The sequence below is a fragment of the Hippocampus guttulatus genome, chromosome 16 (assembly GCF_054856545.1).
Source record: "Hippocampus guttulatus isolate MCC_2025c chromosome 16, RoL_Hgut_1.0, whole genome shotgun sequence".
Classification (NCBI taxonomy): domain Eukaryota; kingdom Metazoa; phylum Chordata; class Actinopteri; order Syngnathiformes; family Syngnathidae; genus Hippocampus; species Hippocampus guttulatus.
Window position 1 is genome coordinate 4,180,410 of NC_141276.1, and position 21,365 is coordinate 4,201,774.

The following is a 21,365-nucleotide window of genomic DNA, read 5'->3' on the forward strand; positions in this document are numbered from 1 at the left end:
TGACTCGCTATTTTCTCTTCCTCTCGGTGGCCAGAAAAGTTTTCATCACTGGGTGGCACTAAATGTTTTAAAAATTTACAAGACAAAATCAAAGGCTAATTAAATACTCATTTTATCTGTTCTACTTAATATGTCAGTTGGTGATGCGAGGGCGGGTCGGTTGTAGACAATTTTGTGTTCAATAAATCACACATTTTGTATTTACAAAAAAAAAAGCACTTTAATTATTAAATCAAGCAAGTTTTCTCTTTCAGAATGGAATGATGCGAAAGATTTTAAGGTGAGAGTCAGTCTCCTTTGGAGATGAAAAAACCTGAAGGCAAAAAAATGAATAGAAGCAGACATTACAAAAACTCAAAATGAGTTCAAAGTGCTCAGTCCCAGCTCGGCTCCGCGGCAGAGGCGAGGGAAAGAAGGCCTGGCTCAGACTGGTCCGGGTCTAGGGCGAAAAAAAACCCAACAACTGTAGACCAGCTTAAACATTTTCTGCCAATGAATCATTGGCGACATATGGTGGGCGCTGCTTTAAACAACAACAGAAACAACGATGCGCCAAATGTCTACAGTAGAAATCAAAAAAACAGCAGCATCCTCAACCTTCCTACAACTTTGAACACGCGAGCCAAAGCCGAGTTTGGAGTGTTGGGCAAAGTGGTCAGCACAGGCAATCCTTGAACGTCCTGGATGCATCGTGAAGTGGTTCAGTCGCGCTATAGCTTGATCGTGCCGGTGGGCAAGCTGCTGTTGCACAGTCTGTAGTAGCGAAGGTCGTTCACCAGCCGCTGCACGCTTTGAGTGAAGGACGGCAGGTCCTTCGAAAAGAAAGCGACGTTAAAGTTGTGAAGCCGTAGACGTGTTTCTAAACACGACTCAAGCGGCAAACCAAAAGAGTGTCGTTTCGGGTTGTTTGTTTCGGACCTGTTCTATCTTGAAGTTGCGTGCGAGGACGGCTCGCTGGTTGGTGTCCACACCCTGGCAGCTGTTGAGGAACTCCGGCATGAAGGCTGAGTAAAAGGCATCAAAGTCCACAGAGGCCATGTTGTAAATGGCCAGGGTGATTTCCTCCTGGAGAAGGTCGTGACTTTTGTGGAGGAGGACCTGCAGCAGCACGTTGATGAAGTGGAAGAGCATCGAGGTCCGGAAAAGCTTCTAGAGGGATGACAAGCACGAGCGTGGATTAGCTGGACGAAGAGGCGCGAGTGGCAACTTCAGTTCTGCTACGACCGCTGCTCCTTACTCTGTGGTACAACTTGTGCTTGCTGTTGAGGGTCTCCAAATAGGAGAGATTCTGCTTGAAGATGTGGATGTCGGACTGCAGGAAAGACTGGCCGAAAGCCTGTGACGGAGACGATTAAAAGCACGAGTTGGAACATGATGTCCTTTTTGAAACATCTTCGTCATCACGAGAGCAGGAGGAGTTCGACAACATTTCAGTGCGTCTGTGGGAAATTGTTTGTTTCTGTTCTAGATGACCGCAAAAAGTGTTTGCTCGAGGCGGTCGGCGGCGTGGCCGTTTACCTGCATGGCAGCCGTGAACTGGGCCTCGTTCTCCATGGCGTCCTCGGGGGCTCCTCTTTGGACACTTGTCAGAATCGAAGTTTTAAAAAAGTACCGCCAGTTTTGGTGAAGTATTTGGTATAAAAGCTCAAACATCTCCGCTTTGACATCAGGAGAGGATCGCTGCCAAAAAAAAAAAAAAAAAAAAAAAGACGAATGGAACAGGAGCAAACATTTATAGTCGACGGATATTTTGCCTTTCGAAAATTACGCTCATGCCACTTTTGGACATTTTAAACGTTGCCCAAGTATTGCTGCGTGCATAAACGACAACAGATGAAATTCACTGACCTCTGCCACAACCGGATAGACCTGCTCCATGCAGAGAGAGAGAATGCTGGGCAGAAAGGGTTTGAAAGCCTGACCGGGTTCCTGTACCACCACCTGCAGGATTTTCAAGAACTTCTGTACCACTCGGCAACCCGCGCTGCCCTCCTGCAAAATACTGGCTGCCAGCTGTTCCCTAAAACATACACAAGTGTTTATCTCTCAAAATACCGACCTAGTCCAACTTCACCTACAACTAACAAAGAGAGATTTTTCAAACCTGGTGAACAAGCTGAGGAATGTGTGGAGGATCTGTCCGGTGAAGGCAACGCCCATCTGGACTCGCAGCGCCTGAAACAGCGTCAAGAAGAAGGCCAACATCTCATCCGTCACATCTGAAAGACAAAAGGGGACCATCTGGAAAACCATCTTTGCTTCCCGCGGCCTTTGAAACGATATTGCGCCTGCTTTGAACGGTCGTACGAGCGGTGGGTGAGGAAGCTCGGTAGCGTTTCGTTGCGCCACGCCAAGACAAAAGGAGTTGAGAAAGAGAGATGCACTGACCTGGCTGCTGAATAAACACGGGGAAAAGGCTGAGGGACACTTGGACCGACTCCTGCAAACTCTGGTAACAGATCTGACGAGATTTGGTGGACTCGCCAGAGATGCTGTCGACTATGTCTCGAAGGACAGGCAAGGTCTGATGTATGACTGCTTTCACTGATTAAAAGAAAGACAAGAGGGGGGGAAGAAATAGGAATAAAATGATATCAGGGCAGGATAAAGTACATTCGGCGGTAAAAGGGAAGAACGACCTACAGTCTTGCATTTCAGGTCGCCGCGGAGTTAAGTTCACCGTCCCTCTTAGCATCCGATATTCCCTGGTGAGGGCCGCCAGCATGCTGGCGTGACTGCCGGACCGTGTCTGCCACTGCTGCTCGTTCTCTGATAAATTTGGCCACGGGAGGAGCAGCATGTTGGATAAAGCCCGACACACGAGCAGGTGAGCCTGCAACCGGGCATAAAAAATAAAAATCAATCCATCCAGTGTAGCAGATCAGAAGCTCAGCGATTGGTCATGTTCAAAAGGAGTAAGAGGTATTCACCTCTAGGGGGAGCCTGTGAGTCTGATTCTCAGTGATGAGGTTAAAGATGTTCTGAACAGCAGGCAGAGACGCCAGAAACACAGGTCGCACCGTCAAGGTTATGGAAACCATCAGATGGCACGCGCACAGCAGTAACTTTTCCGGTACCTGCACACAACAACAACAATTGTTAGACAACACCAAAAAGGACACCATGTAAAACAACGAAACAATGAAATGTTAATTTCTCAGACATGGAAAAATGAACTTCTCATTCAAAACCTTGAATTGTTATCTTTGTCAAGAAGACATTTTTTGACATGACTGCCAAATGGCTCATCTGTATAAATAACGAGAGGGGTAAATTGTTTTAAGTACGAGCGGGAAATGTTACCTTCGCGGTGATGAGGGGGCAACTGGCATCGACTGCAGACGTTATAAGGTTGACAAACTGCCTCTGGTTTTGACTGTGGACCTCACTGTAGAACTGCGCAAGCCAATGAGAGTAGGCTTGCAAAGCTGCAAGGGCCTGTGCATGTCTGTAGCGCACACACACACGCGCACACGTAAACAAACCGAACATTTTAAATGTCATTGATGAATGTGCTTTCGTACACATTTGAGGGAGAAAATAAAAAGTTTAAAGCCATATTGCCCAGCCCCAATTTACAGTGTATGTCAATAAGCTAAATCGTGTTGACAGATTAATGGGATTTTGTCTATCTGTAGGAATTTGCACGCGACTAGGCACACCTTTTGAGGTCGAACTTGTGTATACATGCTTTTCGTTCAATACTTACACATCAATGAGGTCTGGTTTGAGTACAGAAGGCACGGCGGTTTCCAGGTCGTACAAGCTGGTCTGAGACCCGTAGCAAGTCACTTCTACCAGCCTGAGAAATGATAGTTGAGTTTGTTTTTACTTTGAGCAAAATAATCACAAATTAGAGAGACCCTTTAAAAAAAAAATTGATCATAGAAGCAAGAGTTAAATGCATTAAGTTCAATCCGGCGTAGACTTTTCAGCTCAAACAGAATCAAAATCACACTTTTGGAATTCTGTAAAAAGAAGACCACAGAGACCTCTCAACAACTGCAAGGGCGTCATTGAAACGTGATGCGAAAATCTCCCCGATGAAATGTTCGGCCAGGCGCCCCACGGCTTGGAGAAGGGAGCTGAGGTCCCTGAGAGAGCAGTGAAGTCGGCGGCAGTCGTTCTCGGCGGTGATGTTCAGCCTGCGAACTGGAATGGTCGAGTTTAGATTTGAGATTTGCAACCGGGCCGCAACCGCACACAATGAGGTCGCTGGTTTCTTACTTGTGCCGGTGGTGACGACAAACTGCCGCAGACCCAAGTACACATCCAAGTTTTCTTGAAGAATGGGAAACTGAAGGGGAGAACAAGTGATTGCTAGACTTGCATTTTCATTTTTACAACTAATTTATCTGTGACAGAAATCGACATCGACAGTCAGTGGCCATCATTTGTTTGAAGTATTTTGTCGGATGGTATGCGATAAAAAAAAATAAATAATAATAAGTCGATCCAGAAATTGACACGAGACGTTTCGACATCCCAAAAGGCTTTATAAAGCCAATCGCACTTGGCCGATAGGATCGAGGTCAAACATAAACATTGGTTTCGCCCAACATTGACATCGAGGGAATTCATGCGCACGACATCCGTCTACATTTCTTACCAAAGTAGAAAATGCATGAGAAGGCAGCAGCTCCATCACCTTGGCAACAACCTCCAGACTCTGACGCAGGTACTTTTGCCATTCAGTCTGTTGCTGTGGTTACCAAATAAAAGACATCAGGACACACTGGAGTACAATCTGAGATTCCTCCGCGGAGAGAAACTGGCATGGATGCGCGGCGGCGTGTTCTTACATCATCATCCAGCGTCTCATCATCCAGTTCTTCTAATTGAACCTGATTGTATCGAAACTGGATGCGATTCAGAACTTCTCTCAACAGAAGGACTAAGGCATCTTTGTACCTGCGACCAAAACGACAGAGGAATCCAAATCAATTACATGTTAGTGCCCTCAGGCAAAAGGAACGAGCGGAGGACATAAATGCTTTTTTTTTTTTTTTTGGACTGAAGGGTTACCTGTTGAGAACACTTTCTCTGTCGGCTAGTCTGCTTTTGATTTTGGTTGTAAGAAAATCCAAAAAGACACTCCATATATCCAAACAGGAAAAGTAGCCCTCGTGGGTAGGCTGGCGTAAAAAGCGAGAGAGAAGAAACCAAGCTCATCGTTATGGACCGGTCGACGTCGTGCGCCAAATATGAAAAATAGATACCGCTCATGCCGACAGAAGAACAACAACAAAGCCGATTGGAAAGATGCTTACCTGGTTGAAGGTGTACTTGAAGAGCAGGGCAAGAAATTCTACAATTGGAAACTGAGGACTAGACTCAATCCGCCTCAAGTGAACACTGACGAACAGATGCAGGAAATCTGTGAACTTTTCCAAGTAGCTGGAAGACAAAAGAGAGAGAAAAAAAGAAAAAGAAAACAGATTAATTGAAGTGATTTAATTCAAACTCATCTTGCAAGAAGATGACGTGCAGAGTGAAGATTTCTGCTTTCAACAGGACTGGATGATTTAACGTGCTAAAATTAAAGTTCAAGTGGAATTTCACATCTGTCAATTTTTCGACCACTTATCCCCGTTCAGGGTCACGTGTCACTTGGAGACGACCCAACTTCAACCCCAGAAAACATGATTGTGAAGCAAACATGCTCACCACATAAGTCACAAACATTATGTAGAGTTTTTTTGTGCTGATACACAACTAAAAGAGGATGTTAGAATGGCACGCATGTGACACCTTCTGAACATACGACCATGTTGAAAAACAATCTGTTGAGAGACCACTAAATAACAACTCAAAGCAATCTTAAAAGTGAATTAAAAAAAAACACTATAACCTATACGGGTCAACTTAATTTGAACATTCTGGGAACTTGTTAATGGACATTTTCGTCTGTTTGATGTTTCAATACTTTTGCGCACAATCTTCTGTTCTCCAATAAGGAGGGGAACGGTAAAATTCACAACAGGAGTTTGACGCACGAACTGACCAATCGACTGGATGACTCACTGAAAGGTGTACAATTAATATTTACGTGAAAATGTGTTGGTCGGTTCATTGATGAAGCACCAGAAAACACTAACTGTTGATTGACATTGTCATGGTATTCTACTTAAGAGTTGCATTGAGAATATAAAAGCAAAAATAACTGTTGGACCCCTTTGTCCAAGGGGTCCAAAACAAACCTCTCGTCAATTTCCTGGAGCCGACTCTTGACTGTATGAGCGTTATTCTCACGAGTGAGCCTCTGTAGAAGAAAGAAAGTCTGCTGGAACATGCGCAACAGGTACTCCTCAAAGTCCATGGGCACACAGTTCTTGGACACCAGCTCGTTGACGCAGGTCATGGCAAGTACGCCGAGGCGGGAGCGATCAACCTTGCTAGCCTCACTTTGTCGGCCTCCGCCGTTTGACGAGGGCGGCATTGTCCCGGCGTTGAGGTGCCCGTTAGAAGAAGACGAGGTCGAGGAGATGAAAGGGCCGGACTTGGCTTTCACCCGAAGATCGCAGCCGAAGCGTGCAAAGTGGAAGATGGATGCCAGCAGAGTGGGTGTGATGTTGATGGACAGGGGAATCCAGCTGAACAGGTGGGCCAAGCACTCCAAAACGAGACAACAGAGATGCTGGCTCTCGTTGTCGAGTGCTGCCATGGGCTGGCACAGAAGCTTTGAGTACTGACTACCCTGAAACAAAGTGCCCAAAAGTTCCACTGGAAGATTGAAAAGACACAAAAGGAAAATGATCAACACACAATGACAGTTGTTTACAACTTACAGTCAACGTCTCCCAGGGAGACGATCCACTCACCGCATTCTCCTGATGTGGGTGAGGGCGGCGGCGTGGAAGCGATGATGCTGTGCTTGTCCCAGTAAGTCTCCAGGATGCCTAAAAATGAGGTCAGGTGGTCAAGCCAGTTAAAATTTTGTATACCAGCACTATGACTCCAAACCAAACAATCCACAAATACAAATAAATCTTTCATTTGTTCTGTGACGGAGCTCATATTGACATGATCTGAAATGACATTACCCTGGCAACTGGCGACCCACACTTGTCTGTTTGATGTTTCAATACTTTTGCGCACAATCTTCTGTTCTCCAATAAGGAGGGGAACGGTAAAATTCCCTCAATTAATTTCTGAAAATAAAAACTGTTAACTGTTGCTGAGTCATTGAGAGATGTAATACCGGTTGTAACCACAGGGTGGCAAACATCGCTCACCAGCACCTCTAAATCAGGAGGCTGTGCTTTAGGGAAGAAGAGCGTGTCATGGCCGCCACAACACCAGTCTCCAAAGTACACAAACAGCAGCAATTTCTCCCCCTTGCGTTGATGGTTTATTTTAAGTGTGTGAGGAGTTTGTGAATTTGTGTCCTCCAAAAACATAGATACTGCACATTCAGCGCTTGGGGTTACACACATATCGTGACTTTGCCCACGGTATGCGGTTATCGTTTTTCTGTAGCTGAGCAGTGGATCTTATCTATAAATATTTGAACATTTAAGTACATGTACACATATATGGTAAGTCGGGACAATCAAACGTCTCGGTATTAGTATATGGGTAGGATTTTCATGAGAGGAACCTCCAATGTGTAAAAAAGTGCTTACCTGTCAACAGTCCAAGCATTGTCGGTACCTGATCCAGCAGCAGTTTCCGCAGTTCGTCTTTTCTGGCAACACTCAAGTCTTCCCGAGGACATGCGAGTTCCTCTGATGTGGTTTTCAGCATGATCAAGCCTAACTGTGCCAAAGCGGGGGACTGGATCAACTACAAATCACATCCCCCAAAAAACAAACAAACAGAAATGTTACGGTACTTTTAAGAGACTGCACAAATTTTCCACAAGATTGTTGAATCAATTTGGAGGCGGACCATTGAACATCACCAAGGCTTACCTGAAGCGTGTTTGTAAAGAAATCGTGATAGAACATTGGCCAGTCCTGGCGACCAATGTCCACAATGACTTTGCAGAGTTTATTGCGGATGAAATAGGGCACCGATTTGTGGTGTTCAAGTAAGAGTTTGGGCAAACAGCTGCGAATCTCCATTTTGTCTTGCGAAGCTAAACCGATCCACATCTTGTTTACCAGGTTCTGAAAGCCAACAAGACAGTCGAATGACACAACTTAGGGAAATGAGGCCACCCTGATTACTAACTCGTGGGCTGTGATTGTCAACAAAAGCCTATCTGAGCTGAGATGCAAGAATCAGGAACCTTGCATTGCTCGGAGGGCCACGACGACAGAAATCAAATGAAGGCTTCATCATCAAATCACAAAAAAATTGATGGCCTACTAGTTATGAAATCAGTCAACTATTTGTTTGTTGTTAAATTATTACAAAATCTCAACATTATTTATTACACGAGAATTTGGCATTTCGGTACGGATTTCAGCAAGCATCGTGGAAGTTGACGCCCACGATTTGCTTTAGCGGACCACATAAAAAAGGCGCCAAGGAACCACATGCTCCACTGTATTGCTCTACTTTAAACCCCCTACAGAAAAAAAGAACTTACTTCAAATACTGTGAGACTGTACATCATGACATACTCATTCCGGGTATTAGAGAGGAAGAACAAGCAATGGCGCCACGCTCCAGTCTGCTGTGCAAAGTTATTCAGCAACTCTTCTGCAGAAACAAGGAAGTGGCGGTGATCACTGATAACCACCAAAGGTGTACTGCGACACTTCATTTGAACACGCAGATAGTGGGGGAAGTGAATTACAAAAGCAATGCAAACAATTGTGAACGTCAACAAGCACGGTAAGTAGGTTGACAAACGCATCTGTATTTAAAAAGCAAAAAAATGATTTCACCAGTATTGTGGTCTACAAGCGCGGTAGATTTTTTTCCCACGTTTTTTAATGTCATGTCTTTGTGGGTGAAAAGTAATGTTTTTTGGGCGGATATGTGCTGCTTTTAATATCATAACAGGATGCCAACGATATTGTGACAATTTTAACATTACCACAATCATTACATCCCTACTCATGAGGTTCCACTCTTTAACAATCTGCTCTGATGCAAAGGGCACATACCTATTTCTCGTTTTCTTTCATTGGTTGTGCAGCTGTGAAAGAACTCGGTCATCAGGCTCTCCAGTGCATGCAGCGACGCCTCCTCTGAAGCCTGATGAATAGCGATAAGGCAACAAAGAGTGCTAAATAAAACAAAGGACCTAACAATAAGTGCTGCAAATCAGAGGTACAGGACGCAGCCTCTCAAATATAATTCAGGAGTGTCTGGCATATTCAATTTGTAATCCACAGTGGAGTTTGGGTCTGAAAATGCTGTGCATGCACAAACAACATGGCTGCAAACAGAGAACAGCTAATTCACAAAAGCTGTCGGTACTGTATTGCAATTTGGCTATTTCATTCAGTGATTTTTTTTCCAACCCTGTAACAACTATTTCGTGAGAGGAGGCTAGAATTGTTGCAGGACAACTTGTGGCTGCTTCACCATGGCACATCTGCCAATGCCCTGAACATCTGATATTTCCAGGCCGAGAAGAACATGTCCGTGCTGGAATCCTGGAAGATTAATTTCTGCAGAGCATATAAGTGTGGTACAGTAGGCTGGGAAATTGTTGTGGAATCCAGGGGGATTACTCCCAATTTGGATTTCAAATACTCTTTTCGGACACACTGAGCCAAACCAGCGCAGTGCAGTACTTGCTAACATACCGCGAGGACACATTAAATTTCCAAACGAAACGTCAATCTTGTTACCATGTATTGATTGTCACCGTTCAGAATGATAAAACAAGACAGAGGTGAGGTTTTTAAAGAGGCGCTCCTGTGGCATGCGGGTCCAAATTCCTCCCATGGGCCATAACTTGCCGGGGCTCAACACGACTAAGGAAGTGTTTAGATTTGCAAGATGGGCGTCTTGTTGTGGAATTGGCCTAAGGAGCGGTCACATCCCATGAATTACATGCAAACCGTTACACGACCAAACCGGCTGCTTCGACCTAATTATCCAAAAAGCATTGGTTTTATGTAAATAAATTTAACTATTTAAAAAACTCATTTTGTTGTTGTTTCGTTGGTCAAAAAGAGGCACATTTAAGTCCCACGTTAGCTCTTAGCATAACGGTAGGAAGAGGACACGTTGCCCAAATACATAAAGTGTGGGTATACTGTACTTACCATGTTGGGCTGCGTCGGTTGTGTCCCTCAGTTGTGTTCGTCTCGGATTAATTGCGCTAATAAGACAATAATTTACCGAGCTAGCCAAAATTTGCAGCTAGCGTTAGCGAAGGTGTAGCTCGCTAACGTAACAGCAAAGGGGATTCGTCATGGTCTGCTCGCTTTGATTCGCGATTCCACGACCAAAACATTGACAATCACTTTGCCCCCAAAAAAGGAAAACATTTAGCCTCGCTCGATTTATACTCGTGCTGGATTACTGATCATGTGATGAATAAAGCATACTACGTGCAAATGTTCTCCATGATCGTGTGATTTCATAACCCGTTCGTTTTTTCAAACCATTTCTTTTTGGCTGACATTCATCGCTGGTCCCAACCTTGGAACATGTGCAACGCTCCTTAGCTTTTTGTGTTTCTGGATCAAGTATCGCGACGCGAGCGTCAGTTTAGCCAAATGCTAACGTTGCAGTGGCTAACTCACTAGCTTTTCTAGAAGGATGAAGGCATCGTTTTCGTTCGCCGTGGTAGTTTGCCAGACGTAGACATGCTTCCAAGGCTGGTGCTCGCGACAACTTGACGTAACCGCTGGTAATTTAAAAAGCGTGCAAGTTCAAATTGTTATGTAGACAATTTCGGAATAATTGACAGGCTCAGTGCGATAGTGCCTGTTGTTGGCCCCTTCTACGCTTGGGGCGGCGCAGGAATTTGTTTCGATTAAAAGACTGAGCTCAGTTGGCCACTTCCTATTTTGAAGCAGAAATCAACTATCCGAAGGCACTTAGTGTCAAGCTACCCAGGGTAGTAAAATCGTCGACATCCTGTATTTCCTTTCAAAGTTATACACTTGAGCTGTTCTATTTGAAAACAAGTACAAAATCACAGTAATGTCATTTGGACCTTTACCAATAATTTGACAATAACAGAATAAGTTGTCCCACTTCTTTTAGGAAACATTCTTACTGAATAAGATACATTATTTGACTGTACAAGACAATGAGGGTAACCTTTTTTTTCAGAGACTAACTGAAGCATTTTTACTTTACACAAACTGGGCAATGCAATGATGACATTTATGTTATGTGGATTTACCCACGATGCATTCACTCAGCTAAAAGTCTTTAAAATAACAATATTTACATCATAGAATATAGTTATGTGTGTCCTTTTGGAGGGCAACCTTCTATGATCACTCAAGTGGTGTTTGTGTTTCTTTCGATATCTTGTCAAGGTGCCCATCAGTAGACTTCAGCATTTTATTTGGAGTGAGCTGTCTTTGTGCTTTCATGTTGTAAGCCCAGGCTCTGTCGACACCATGTCCCTCAGTTCTGCAGGGTGTCCAATCAGGGATGGGAAAACGGCCAGCAACCACCAAGGCATCGTCAGGAAGCTCGGCCTCCATTTTCTTCTGCAATAGCGAAAGCTAAGTGGAAATACAACGATGGAACACAACATTAAATACAATTCCAACAAATACAATCTAACGCCGATTTACAAATTTACTGATTGAGATATAGGAGCCATTTTTGCAATTTAGATTTAAATTGGCGTGTAATTGCTGCGGTTTGTTCTACTTACCACACTAGGAGCTAAAAACACGGTAATATTCTTGCATTCTGTCAAGTCCACCTGCAAGGATAAAAAAAAAAGTAGATTGTAAATATGAAGCAGACTAGCATCTCTCAAAAATCGAGTTGACATTTTTTGTTTGCAGTAGTACTGAAACCATTCCAATCATAAAGCCCAAATCATAACAAAAATTGTCAAACCTTCCATAAATCTTCTCTTCGGTAGGACACGTTGCCATGTTGACCTGCTCTCCACGCATGGAAGCGGGCCAAGCGAATCAGCCAGGGGTTGAGCTCATAGCCAACAGCAGATGTGAAGCCTTGTCGGTGCGCCTCCAAGACCTTCAATGAAATATTTCAAGGACAATAATTCAACCTCTTTCTCATTAGCAGGAGCAAATGCACTGCTATGAAGTGGTTAAGTTAAAAAACAAAAACATTTGCTTCCCTCTCTCTCTCACCCACACACATCAAAATACCTCTCACAATCATCATAAAACCTCTCCCACCAATGACACAATCTCAAATACCCCCCCCCCCCCCCACACACAAAAAAAAACCCCTCTTATAGTCATTGAAAAGCCAGTTGAACTGTCCACTTTGTTTCAGCTACGGTTGCTTACTCAAGTCCTCTGTAAATCAAGCAGGTTTGCTGGTATGATGCACTTACAATGCGACCGTCACCGGATCCTAAATCCACAAGAACCCCCTTTCGACCTCTGAGCAATGCCATGACATTGCGCACTTGGGCACGACTGGCAGGTATGTACGGTACCTGGGGGACATATTCAAGAATAGCTTAGATAACAGTTATGTCTCTCTCAAGCCTATGTACATACGACTACAATGAACGATGTACACGAGACCATACCTGTAACCTCAATGGGACTTGGCGGAAGCCTGGCTGGAGGACTCCGACCCACATGGCGTAAACGGCGAGACCAGTTCCAACAGCAATCTGGGCAACATCCCAACATCGGAGTTCCCTTGTCTTGAGCTCAGAAAATGCATCGTCTGGGGCATCATCATCATCCATTTCTGCAAAACAGCAGTAAGGTTGTGATGAGTGCTTTTTTTTTTTTTACAGGTGAGAGATTTAATGCATACAGGAGTGAAGTTTTAATTGAATTATGCACAACATTTTTATTATGCAGCTGCAATTTTGGGATCCTAAGGTTTGTCACGTCTCAATTGATCATCCTCGCCTACCCCCTTGTATTTTGATTATACTATATTCATAGCCTAAAACTTTGTATCTATATTTGTTGTAATTATGAAGCTACTACTACACCAGCATTGGTGAGGGAGACTACGGGTTACTTTGTGTACAGGTAGGAGTAGAAACAACATATGTACAAACGTGTTAACGTCCGTTCAAATAAAAACTATGATAATAAGTTACCTTATGTGACAAAAAGGCTGGCAGTCTGGGGCTTATGTTTTTCCCCTCGTAGGTTAACATGTCAGATGGAAAAATATTTTAAAAAACATCCTAAATTTACACTGAGAGAACGCATTACAATTCATCTCCATTGACCTCCCTTAGTACGGACACATTAGGAAGGTGGACAAGCCCGCGTGTAAATGATTCCGTCTATGCGACATTTTTTGTTCCGGTACGTTTACGTAACAACATGTATAGTACATGTTTGCGTTTCTCTTGGAAACGTCAATCAATTTATAACAATCGCATTGCAAGGCCTCGGTAGGGATACGTACACAAGCCCTTCTCTAAGCACATGGAAACAAACAAAATACACTTATAAAGATACACTTACTAAATAACAAATTTGTTCAAATTAAGTTAAATGATCAATGTTTAGCTGTGAAGACACTTGAGTGCTAATGATTTTTCACATTAGTTATTAATAAACATCAACAAATAAGCAGCACTTTATTTTCATAAAAATCTGCAAGTAGTGACATCAACAAATGAGCAGCACATAAAAATCTGCAAGTAGTGACATTTTCAAATGATCACCTCTAGACCATTCTTGGGAAAATACAATATCTCGCCTTGTGAACTATATCTTGGTTACTCATGTGGTCCTTCCCTGCTGTAATGTATGAAACTACTCAAATTTGGACAAAAACTCAATTTGAAATGACGTCAAAGGATTGTCTCTCAGAACATTTGCATGAAGAGCTATTACGCCTTAGTCGCTGTCGGCATCATCACTGATGATTCCCTTCAGGTTGGCCCAGTTTGATGTCCTTCGCTGTACTTGCCGCACATTGTTTTCCTCCTCGCTATCAGAAACCGAGCTCGGCGGTCGCGGCAATGCGTGGCGCGCAGATTCACGCTGTTGTGCAAAGGCTCCTCTTCGTTTAGGTCGACCTGAGTAAAGGAATCATCCATGACCGATAGTTTTGAGATGTGTGTAACATACAATAAATGTAAACTTCATTACATTCTTACCATTAGGCAAATCCAAGCATTCACTGCTTTTCTTTAAAATGTTTTTGGTAAATTTAGCTATGAGTACATTAATGGCATGGGGACAACATGCAAACACCACACGGGAAGGCAGACGACGGAATCAAACCCGTGACCTCTGCACTGTGAAGCGGACGTGCCAACCAGTCGATCACCCTGCCGCCCGGCGACTCAGAAATAATATCTGTAATTACCTTGACTATCAATGATGTTGCTGACATCCAGTTCAGCAAGTTCCCGAGCTTCTTCTTTCTTCAGACGTACCTTTTTACATTTTTTGATGGACGGCTGACCTGTGTCAAGACAGTACACAGTAATTGTCAAACCAAGTTAGGACTTGATTTTGCAAATAAAAGCTTATTGCAAAATAAGCCATGTTCAACTGTTACGGTTTGTATCCCCCACTGACCGTGAACACCGAGATCTTCCAACTCCTTCTTTAGAACAGCCAACATGGAGCGAACAGAGCGACATTCACCAAGGAGCTTCTTGTAATTGCGTCTCTCGCCACAGAGAGAAATGTAGCGCTTGAGTCTCACGATTGCTTTGTCGTCTTCCTGTATGAAAAATCGGAGGTATGCAATGGACGTAGTGCACAAGTCAAATTTATTTATTTTTTGTTTGTTTGTCATTTTAAATTTTCTGTGAAAATAAAAGGACTGGAGCTGCACTGTTATCTACATTTTTTAGACACAAGACTTTATCTAACTACTCAAAGATTACCTTCTGTTTTTTTGCAGGACCGTCTTTGTCTTTTTTGCTCGACTTCTTTTTTCCACCATCTTGATCTTTTTCCTTCTTTTGCTTGACTTTGTTTTCTTTGGTTTTGAGTTCCTGCTCATCCTCCAAAGAGGGCAGAGATGACGAATCCGAATCTGCGTGGTTTGTTGTCTTTTCTTCTGCTTTACACAACAGAGATTCATACAAAGTAAGTAGTATTAAGAACAGCGAATATTAGTAAGACACAAAGTGTACAATTTCACCTTTTTCACTTCCATCAGACGACTGAGAGGTGTCATTCTTATTTGAGTTACTATCACCATCACAACTCTGACGTACTTTCTTTTTTGCCATGTTTGTTTCCATCTCTGTTTCTCCATCTTCTGAGTCTTCTTCACGCTTTCCATTTTTCTTTTCCGGTGATTTTCTAATTTCCTGCTTTTCACCCCCTGATCCAGTTTTACTTTGCTCTTCCTCTTCATCCCCCTCACTTTCTGCAGCGTTACTCTCCTCATCCTCAGATTCTGCAGCAGAGTGCAAGAAGAAACTATTATTATTTTGTAAAACAAACAAACAAAGTTCCTTTCTGAACTCTGACTGTAAATTTCCCCAGTGCGGGACAAATAAAGGATATCTTAATCTTAAAAAAATCCCACACCCCAACAAAATAACAACAACAAAAAGATCATTCAGCAAATAATAAAATTGGTGATGCAAGCTAGCATTACATGAGTAAAGTAGATTAGGGGTTCTTTGTGGGTACTGGGACTCCTTTAGGGTGCTTGACATGATAGGACGGAATTAGGGTTGCAATTAACAATTATTTTTGGACTCCAAATTGGACTTAAAATCATCATGTCAACAACAAACTCACCAGATTCGGAGCTCACGTGACGGCTGGACTTTATTCGCTTGGAGGCAACTTCATTTTCGCTTTCGCTGGCAATGTCATTTTCCCTCTCTCGTTTTCTTTTGTTTTGGACGTCCTCAGCCTCCGACTCATCACCACTTTTGCTCTCCTTGAGCAAAATCAAAGATTTGGTTGTCACCTTTGTCTTATTTGTTTGGCCCATCTTTAACGTAAGACACATACAACATGCAAACGAGATGGATGAAAAAATATTTGTGTACCTGCATTTCTATCAGCTCCTGTTCAACCACCTGTTTCAGTAGACTTTTGGCAGAAGCACTCAGCGCGTCACTTCCCACCGTAGCCAAATAGCGCCGTTTTAAAATTCCCAAAGTCAGCGAGCTGAATAACACACGAATACATGAATTACACAGAATAAGGATTGAGAGACATCTATTAAAGATAGTCCATCCTGCAGTATTGGCAGACACGTTGAGTAACCGGCGGGTGTCGCCCATCTACAACCGCCACCTCATTTGGCTGCCGTTGTTCCTTGACTTCCAAACTTGCCACTAGAATAAGACGTACATGTCGTCATAATTATCACGTTTAAGTTTGTAATGTGTTTTTCCCCCCCATCGGCTTTCGTTCACAGTTGAACCATTCTGAAAGACCGAGGAGACATCCCACCCGATCAATACACTTTATGCTTGCACGGGCGACAATGTTTTTATCAGCGTTACCAACTTCAGACTATTGGTTCGCAATACCTTGAAATTCCAACAAGTTTACCTTAAATCTTGTTCTGCACGAAGCTGTCCGCGGACAAACTGGCGGATACTTTTTAATTCACTCTCACGGACCATCGTCAGGGGTTATACTTACAATTTATATGGTGTGTGGCGGGAGAAATAAACCGGAAGTTACGCCAAATGACATCCCGGATAAATACTGACAGCGAAGTACTGGGTTCCCTCGCGACTTCACGGTTCGGTTCCTGCGTATTGACTCTATCGCCGGACGTTCGGGAAAATTAACATATATTCCCGCCCCTGCTGCACAGTTTGCTTCACGTTCACGAAGTGAACCAGTACTGAGCCTGAAATTTACTTTGCTAATGATAATTTGTTACTGTCTATATTGTGGATGCAATAATTATACAAGGCTGTGGTCAAATTCCAGTTTTTTTTAATATAACAAGATATATTGTCATTTCAAACACACCTTAACAAAAGAAAGTCAAAATTTATGTCAATTTGGTCACATCATGTGCAGTGGTTCAAACAGTTACAAGCCTATTTTGACAGGAGAAAGTACAGCTGTCTTCAAATGCAGGGAGTACAATTAAATAGTACTCAGAAAAAAAGTAAGTGCAGACACAAGAAAAAAAAATACAGGAAATACAGCCAGTTGTTTTACCTGTAAATTGCGAACAAGTTTAATAAATAAAGAAGAGGAAGAAGAAAAAGAATATACCCAAAAGTATATTGGATTTCTTAATTTATTCAGAACATTTCTCACCACAGTAGGACGGAAGTTGCAACGTGAAGTAGTGCATCATGTTATTGGATAATTTTTAAAAAGGTGACAGACACAAAGAATTAGGTGCGCACAAAACATCCGAGAATACTCTCAATTCATTGAAATGGGTGAAGGGATGGGGTATAAAAAACATTAAAAAGTTGCACGCATTAACATCAACTGCTAGACCAATAACTTGGAACAAGTTTCAGTGGTTTGCTATAAGACATGAAGAAAAGTGAAAAATCACGGCTCAGAATAAGATACGACACAATCACCTTCAAGCCAACTTAAATAAAACATTATTTTGTCATTCAAAATCTGATGTGTGCTAGAGAGTGCAAATGTATACCCACCGAAACATGTGTTAACACTGGGATTGCATACAAACGTTAAATACACAACAATAAATTAAGTTCATAAATTAATTAAAAAGACATCCCGAAGCGATAGAGGAAATAATTTAAATATGGAAAATTAGAGCTGCCCAACTATCTCATCCTTAGACAACTTCACACACACACACACACACACACACACACACACACACACACACACACACACACACACACACACACACACACACACACACACACACACACACACACACACACACACACACACACACACACAAAAAAGAAAAATTGCGACGCAGGCTATTCCAGTGTTAACATATCTAGGCTAAACTTGAGAAACCACCTCATCTATTGATGTGAAGTCGGACAATCTGAGAAAATACAAGCAGATCGAGCCCGAAAAAGTGTTCCCCATAACGTCCAACGCAGCGGTGGCTGCCAGTGCATATCATCAACACCCACGTCAACACAAGGCGAAGAATATTGAAATCATATTGATGCCAGTGTCGTGACCCAGGCTATTTCAAAGCTGGACGCTATCATTTATCTTGTAAACATTTTCACCTTTCTCCAGTTACACCTCAACTTGGGGCGGTGACATCTAACGTGACGACTGACAATGAAGACGTCATGGAACAGGTTCCTGCGGCGAGCCTCTTTTGTCTTCACATTGTTAATCCTTGTACACAGTTTGCTGGCCGTGCCCTCGCTCATCGTGCATGATGTGTCTCCTGACGTGGATCCTTCTTACTCGTCTGTCCCCGCCCACTGCGCCCTCTTCCTCCGATTGGCCAGCGCCCACCGATGAACCGGGGCCGCGAGAGTCGAAGAGGTGTAATCCCCCAGGACCGGATCTTCGGTCATTCTCATAAATGAGGATATTAAGAGTTTCTTCAAAAATCCGAGCTTCGGGAAACTCAACCTGAAATCACAAACGGGAGGGTGGAAGTGAGAGAATGCGAAAGCAGAGGCAACCACTCAAGTGGGTAATCTGGTTTAGGTATGAGGTAGTTGCGCTTCATGAATGTTTTTATCAGCTCCACTGGAATAAAATAATGACATGTACGGCTCCAAACGTCATCACATCATACCCCACATTTGTGGCATCTCAAGGCGATTTATTGCTTGATTAGGTTCGATTTTTCTCTCTCAAACCATATAATTAGGGATGCCAGTTTTTTGAGGCCGAGGATAAACTCCTGATGACGGATTTGTTGATGTTGCCAATGAGTGACTTTTTGATGCCTACTTTGGTCTGCTTCTTCTCCGTGGCATAGACGATGGACGTGCAGCATACTTCGGCTATCTTGCGACCTTCACCGTAAAACGACCAGCAGCAAATCTCATCCCCGAGAACATCTTTGACAAACAGGACGCGGCCATTGAAGCGGAGTACAAGTTTGTCAAAAAGTTCGATGTTCTTCAACAAGTTGTCATCTGAATTGCTGGTCAAACAAAAAAAAAAGATAGTTACAACGAGCTGTTTTGAACTCTGCCAAGGAGATCTTTTGTTTTGATGTAGGATTGGGCAAAAATGTACTCGCCATTTTACCTGGTATACGAGTACTTGTTATTTCCTCTGTTGTTTTGCAATTTTACCACCGGCTGGAGGAAAAGAAAACAATAAATTAAAATAAACAAACAAACTCCGCACAGGAAGGCCAGAGCTGGAATCGAACACCGCACCTCTGCACTGTGAGGCGGACGTGCGAACCAGTCGCCCACCATGCCGCCTCCCTGCTAATTTCTAACACAACGCTGAATGGCTCAGCAAGCCAACGTACCTTTCTGCACGTCGCAATCATCCTCTGCTCCTCTTTGGCCGACGTGATCATTGGGATGCGACACACACTTTCAAATATGTCCTTTTGCTTCTAAGGGGAGACAAAGACTCATTACAGTCTGAACAAATAATAATGTGTTGAAAACTATCTGAGATGTATTAAAAGTAATCCAAGGCTGTTGATTGAAATTGAAATCATTCATTTGTAAAATGACAAGTGCGTCAAAAGCAGGTCGACAAGTAATTGTCATGACACCCGATGATTCCATCAGTAAAATTATTCCACTACAATTTTCTTGAGCAAATACAATTTATAAACCGGGAAAAATCAAAATGGCATGAGTCCATATTGCCTTGGTCCATGCTCCTCCAATTTCAAGTAAAAAGAAACAACATGGAAGCACCTTACCTGCATGGCAGTGAGGCAGTGCTGGATAAGCCCCTGGACCCTGTAGTACTGGGCCTCCTTCAGGACCTCATCAAGTTCTCTGTGGTCATCAGGGAGCGGTACCGAACCATCCCGCAGAAAGTTCAAAATGAGCCCAAAATGTCGACCGCTGCGATCTAAAATCACCCAGCCTGATGCGGAAAGAGAAATAAGTAAGTCACAGGGACTTGGGCTTTGGGATTGGGCTGTTACGGTTTGACTCCTGCTGCAGGCAAAAAGAAATTGGCAACCTGTTGGGTCTCACAAGTTGTCATGTATGGCAGTGGTTTGAACTGCGGGCAGGTTGCAGAAATGTTCTAAACTGTATGACGGTGAAGGTTAACATTTTGCTGCTCCACTCACCGTCTGAGTCAATGTTGACCTCGGTTTCTCCGTTGCAAATGCTGTGCAGCAGGCTTTCCTCCTTGGTCAATGTCTGGACAGTTGTATAATAAAGTGAGCCACCCACATTCAACTTGACATATTTGCTTCCCAACAGACCCTGGTGTCTGTCTTCAACAGTGCTCTGGAAAACAGGCTGGGAAACAGCAGACTGGGCAGTGTTTGCAGCATGACTGCCGACTGACGCCTCAGCAGACATGGGACTGATTGGTTTCTTTCCGACTGGAATTACAACAGGCAGACAGTGTTAATGCAATGGAATGGAACAAGGGATTCAACTCACTTGGTTTTTAGAAAATAAAATTTATGAAAATAGCGTGGAGCAGTCAAGTTTTTTTTTTGAAGAACGTTGGGATTTATGTGGACATCGATATGTGGATTGGAGTTAAGGTTAATGTTTATTTGATGCTGATGAAAATATTGAACCACAAAGCTTTAGGTCTATTTGAAATAAATAATAAATATTACCCAAGTTTAAGAAATTAGATCATGTATCTTCTATGGGGGCAATTACAAACCCTTTATTTGACCTGTGCTATGAAAAATGCCATTTAAATTACGCAGTCATGCAATAAGTCGTGCAAAACTATGAATACTGTATTGGATCGTGGTCAACCCCTGGTCGGGATCATCACTTAGCAAGTATATTGTTGATAATAGATTGTACTTACGACACTGAACATCAAAAGGATCCGACGAATAGAAGTATCCTTTCAACACTTTCACTGCCTAGTTACTATCAGCCCGCGAACAAAACATATGCTCGTACTGGACGAGGCAAACCTTTCTAGTTGATCGAGAGCACAGCTAACGTTCGACAATTCATTTTTATGTTGGTTAGCATAGCTAATCAAAATAGCAACATTGAGTAACCCATTTTGCTTGTTATTACATTCATTTTGCTCCCAACGTACGACTGCGCAAACGAGTCATTATAAAAATAAGTATTTACAAAGGGCGTGACCAAATTACTTGTTTGCCATTCGGATTTTTCAGTTAATCTTGGCAGCTAACTGGGTCACTCGGTGACGAAGATCGACAGTTTCCGGGTCTCCTTCTTCTACTACTTATATGACGCGGCTTAAACGAAACTTTGACACGTTACTGCCCTCTGTCGAATTAAAAACTCA

The 21,365-nt window shown here is 43.0% G+C and overlaps 4 protein-coding genes and 1 long non-coding RNA gene across 10 annotated transcripts; 1 reads left to right on the forward strand and 4 right to left on the reverse strand.

Annotated features, from left to right (window-relative positions):
• Nucleotides 1–193: 193 nt before the first annotated feature.
• xpo6 (exportin 6) lies at nucleotides 194–10,878 on the reverse strand. Its single transcript, XM_086133469.1, has 24 exons — nucleotides 10,173–10,878; nucleotides 9,060–9,150; nucleotides 8,537–8,649; nucleotides 7,914–8,111; nucleotides 7,626–7,785; nucleotides 6,822–6,899; nucleotides 6,201–6,723; nucleotides 5,271–5,397; nucleotides 5,026–5,135; nucleotides 4,803–4,911; nucleotides 4,610–4,702; nucleotides 4,228–4,297; nucleotides 3,993–4,152; nucleotides 3,710–3,802; nucleotides 3,304–3,448; nucleotides 2,931–3,077; nucleotides 2,644–2,833; nucleotides 2,389–2,544; nucleotides 2,105–2,219; nucleotides 1,849–2,020; nucleotides 1,519–1,680; nucleotides 1,238–1,336; nucleotides 919–1,149; nucleotides 194–812 (listed from the first exon to the last, which is right to left on the reverse strand). The coding sequence occupies exons 1-24, from the start codon at nucleotides 10,173–10,175 to the stop codon at nucleotides 711–713; spliced, it is 3,447 nt and encodes a 1,148-aa protein (XP_085989595.1). The 5' UTR covers nucleotides 10,176–10,878; the 3' UTR covers nucleotides 194–710.
• Nucleotides 10,879–11,059: 181 nt separating this feature from the next.
• Nucleotides 11,060–13,290, reverse strand: antkmt (adenine nucleotide translocase lysine methyltransferase). Its single transcript, XM_086133300.1, has 6 exons — nucleotides 13,142–13,290; nucleotides 12,611–12,777; nucleotides 12,410–12,514; nucleotides 11,941–12,081; nucleotides 11,750–11,800; nucleotides 11,060–11,594 (listed from the first exon to the last, which is right to left on the reverse strand). Exons 2-6 carry the CDS (start codon nucleotides 12,773–12,775, stop codon nucleotides 11,361–11,363), a joined length of 696 nt encoding a protein of 231 aa, XP_085989426.1. The 5' UTR covers nucleotides 12,776–12,777; nucleotides 13,142–13,290; the 3' UTR covers nucleotides 11,060–11,360.
• Nucleotides 11,983–12,711, forward strand: LOC147192586 (uncharacterized). Its single transcript, XR_015103234.1, has 3 exons — nucleotides 11,983–12,066; nucleotides 12,384–12,501; nucleotides 12,566–12,711. It is a non-coding gene; the product is annotated as an uncharacterized LOC147192586 (long non-coding RNA).
• A 326-nt stretch (nucleotides 13,291–13,616) lies between the features above and the next one.
• Nucleotides 13,617–16,714, reverse strand: hirip3 (HIRA interacting protein 3). Of its 3 annotated transcripts, none has more exons than XM_086133294.1 (8): nucleotides 16,632–16,714; nucleotides 16,028–16,148; nucleotides 15,771–15,915; nucleotides 15,160–15,420; nucleotides 14,900–15,078; nucleotides 14,586–14,733; nucleotides 14,371–14,469; nucleotides 13,617–14,077 (listed from the first exon to the last, which is right to left on the reverse strand). In XM_086133294.1, the coding sequence occupies exons 2-8, from the start codon at nucleotides 16,031–16,033 to the stop codon at nucleotides 13,896–13,898; spliced, it is 1,020 nt and encodes a 339-aa protein (XP_085989420.1). In that variant the 5' UTR covers nucleotides 16,034–16,148; nucleotides 16,632–16,714; the 3' UTR covers nucleotides 13,617–13,895. The 3 variants fall into 3 exon arrangements, with proteins under 3 accessions (XP_085989420.1, XP_085989419.1, XP_085989418.1); XM_086133293.1 differs by having other exon boundaries at nucleotides 14,900–15,075; nucleotides 16,539–16,670; XM_086133292.1 differs by having other exon boundaries at nucleotides 16,539–16,670.
• Nucleotides 16,715–16,917: 203 nt separating this feature from the next.
• On the reverse strand, nucleotides 16,918–21,297 carry kctd13 (potassium channel tetramerization domain containing 13). Of its 4 annotated transcripts, none has more exons than XM_086133297.1 (7): nucleotides 21,208–21,297; nucleotides 20,197–20,457; nucleotides 19,816–19,985; nucleotides 19,408–19,497; nucleotides 19,176–19,228; nucleotides 18,873–19,068; nucleotides 16,918–18,545 (listed from the first exon to the last, which is right to left on the reverse strand). In XM_086133297.1, the coding sequence occupies exons 2-7, from the start codon at nucleotides 20,432–20,434 to the stop codon at nucleotides 18,297–18,299; spliced, it is 996 nt and encodes a 331-aa protein (XP_085989423.1). In that variant the 5' UTR covers nucleotides 20,435–20,457; nucleotides 21,208–21,297; the 3' UTR covers nucleotides 16,918–18,296. The 4 variants fall into 4 exon arrangements, with proteins under 4 accessions (XP_085989423.1, XP_085989424.1, XP_085989421.1 ...); XM_086133298.1 differs by having other exon boundaries at nucleotides 19,408–19,494; nucleotides 20,907–21,290; XM_086133295.1 differs by having other exon boundaries at nucleotides 20,907–21,290.
• Between the last annotated feature and the right edge of the window lie 68 nt (nucleotides 21,298–21,365).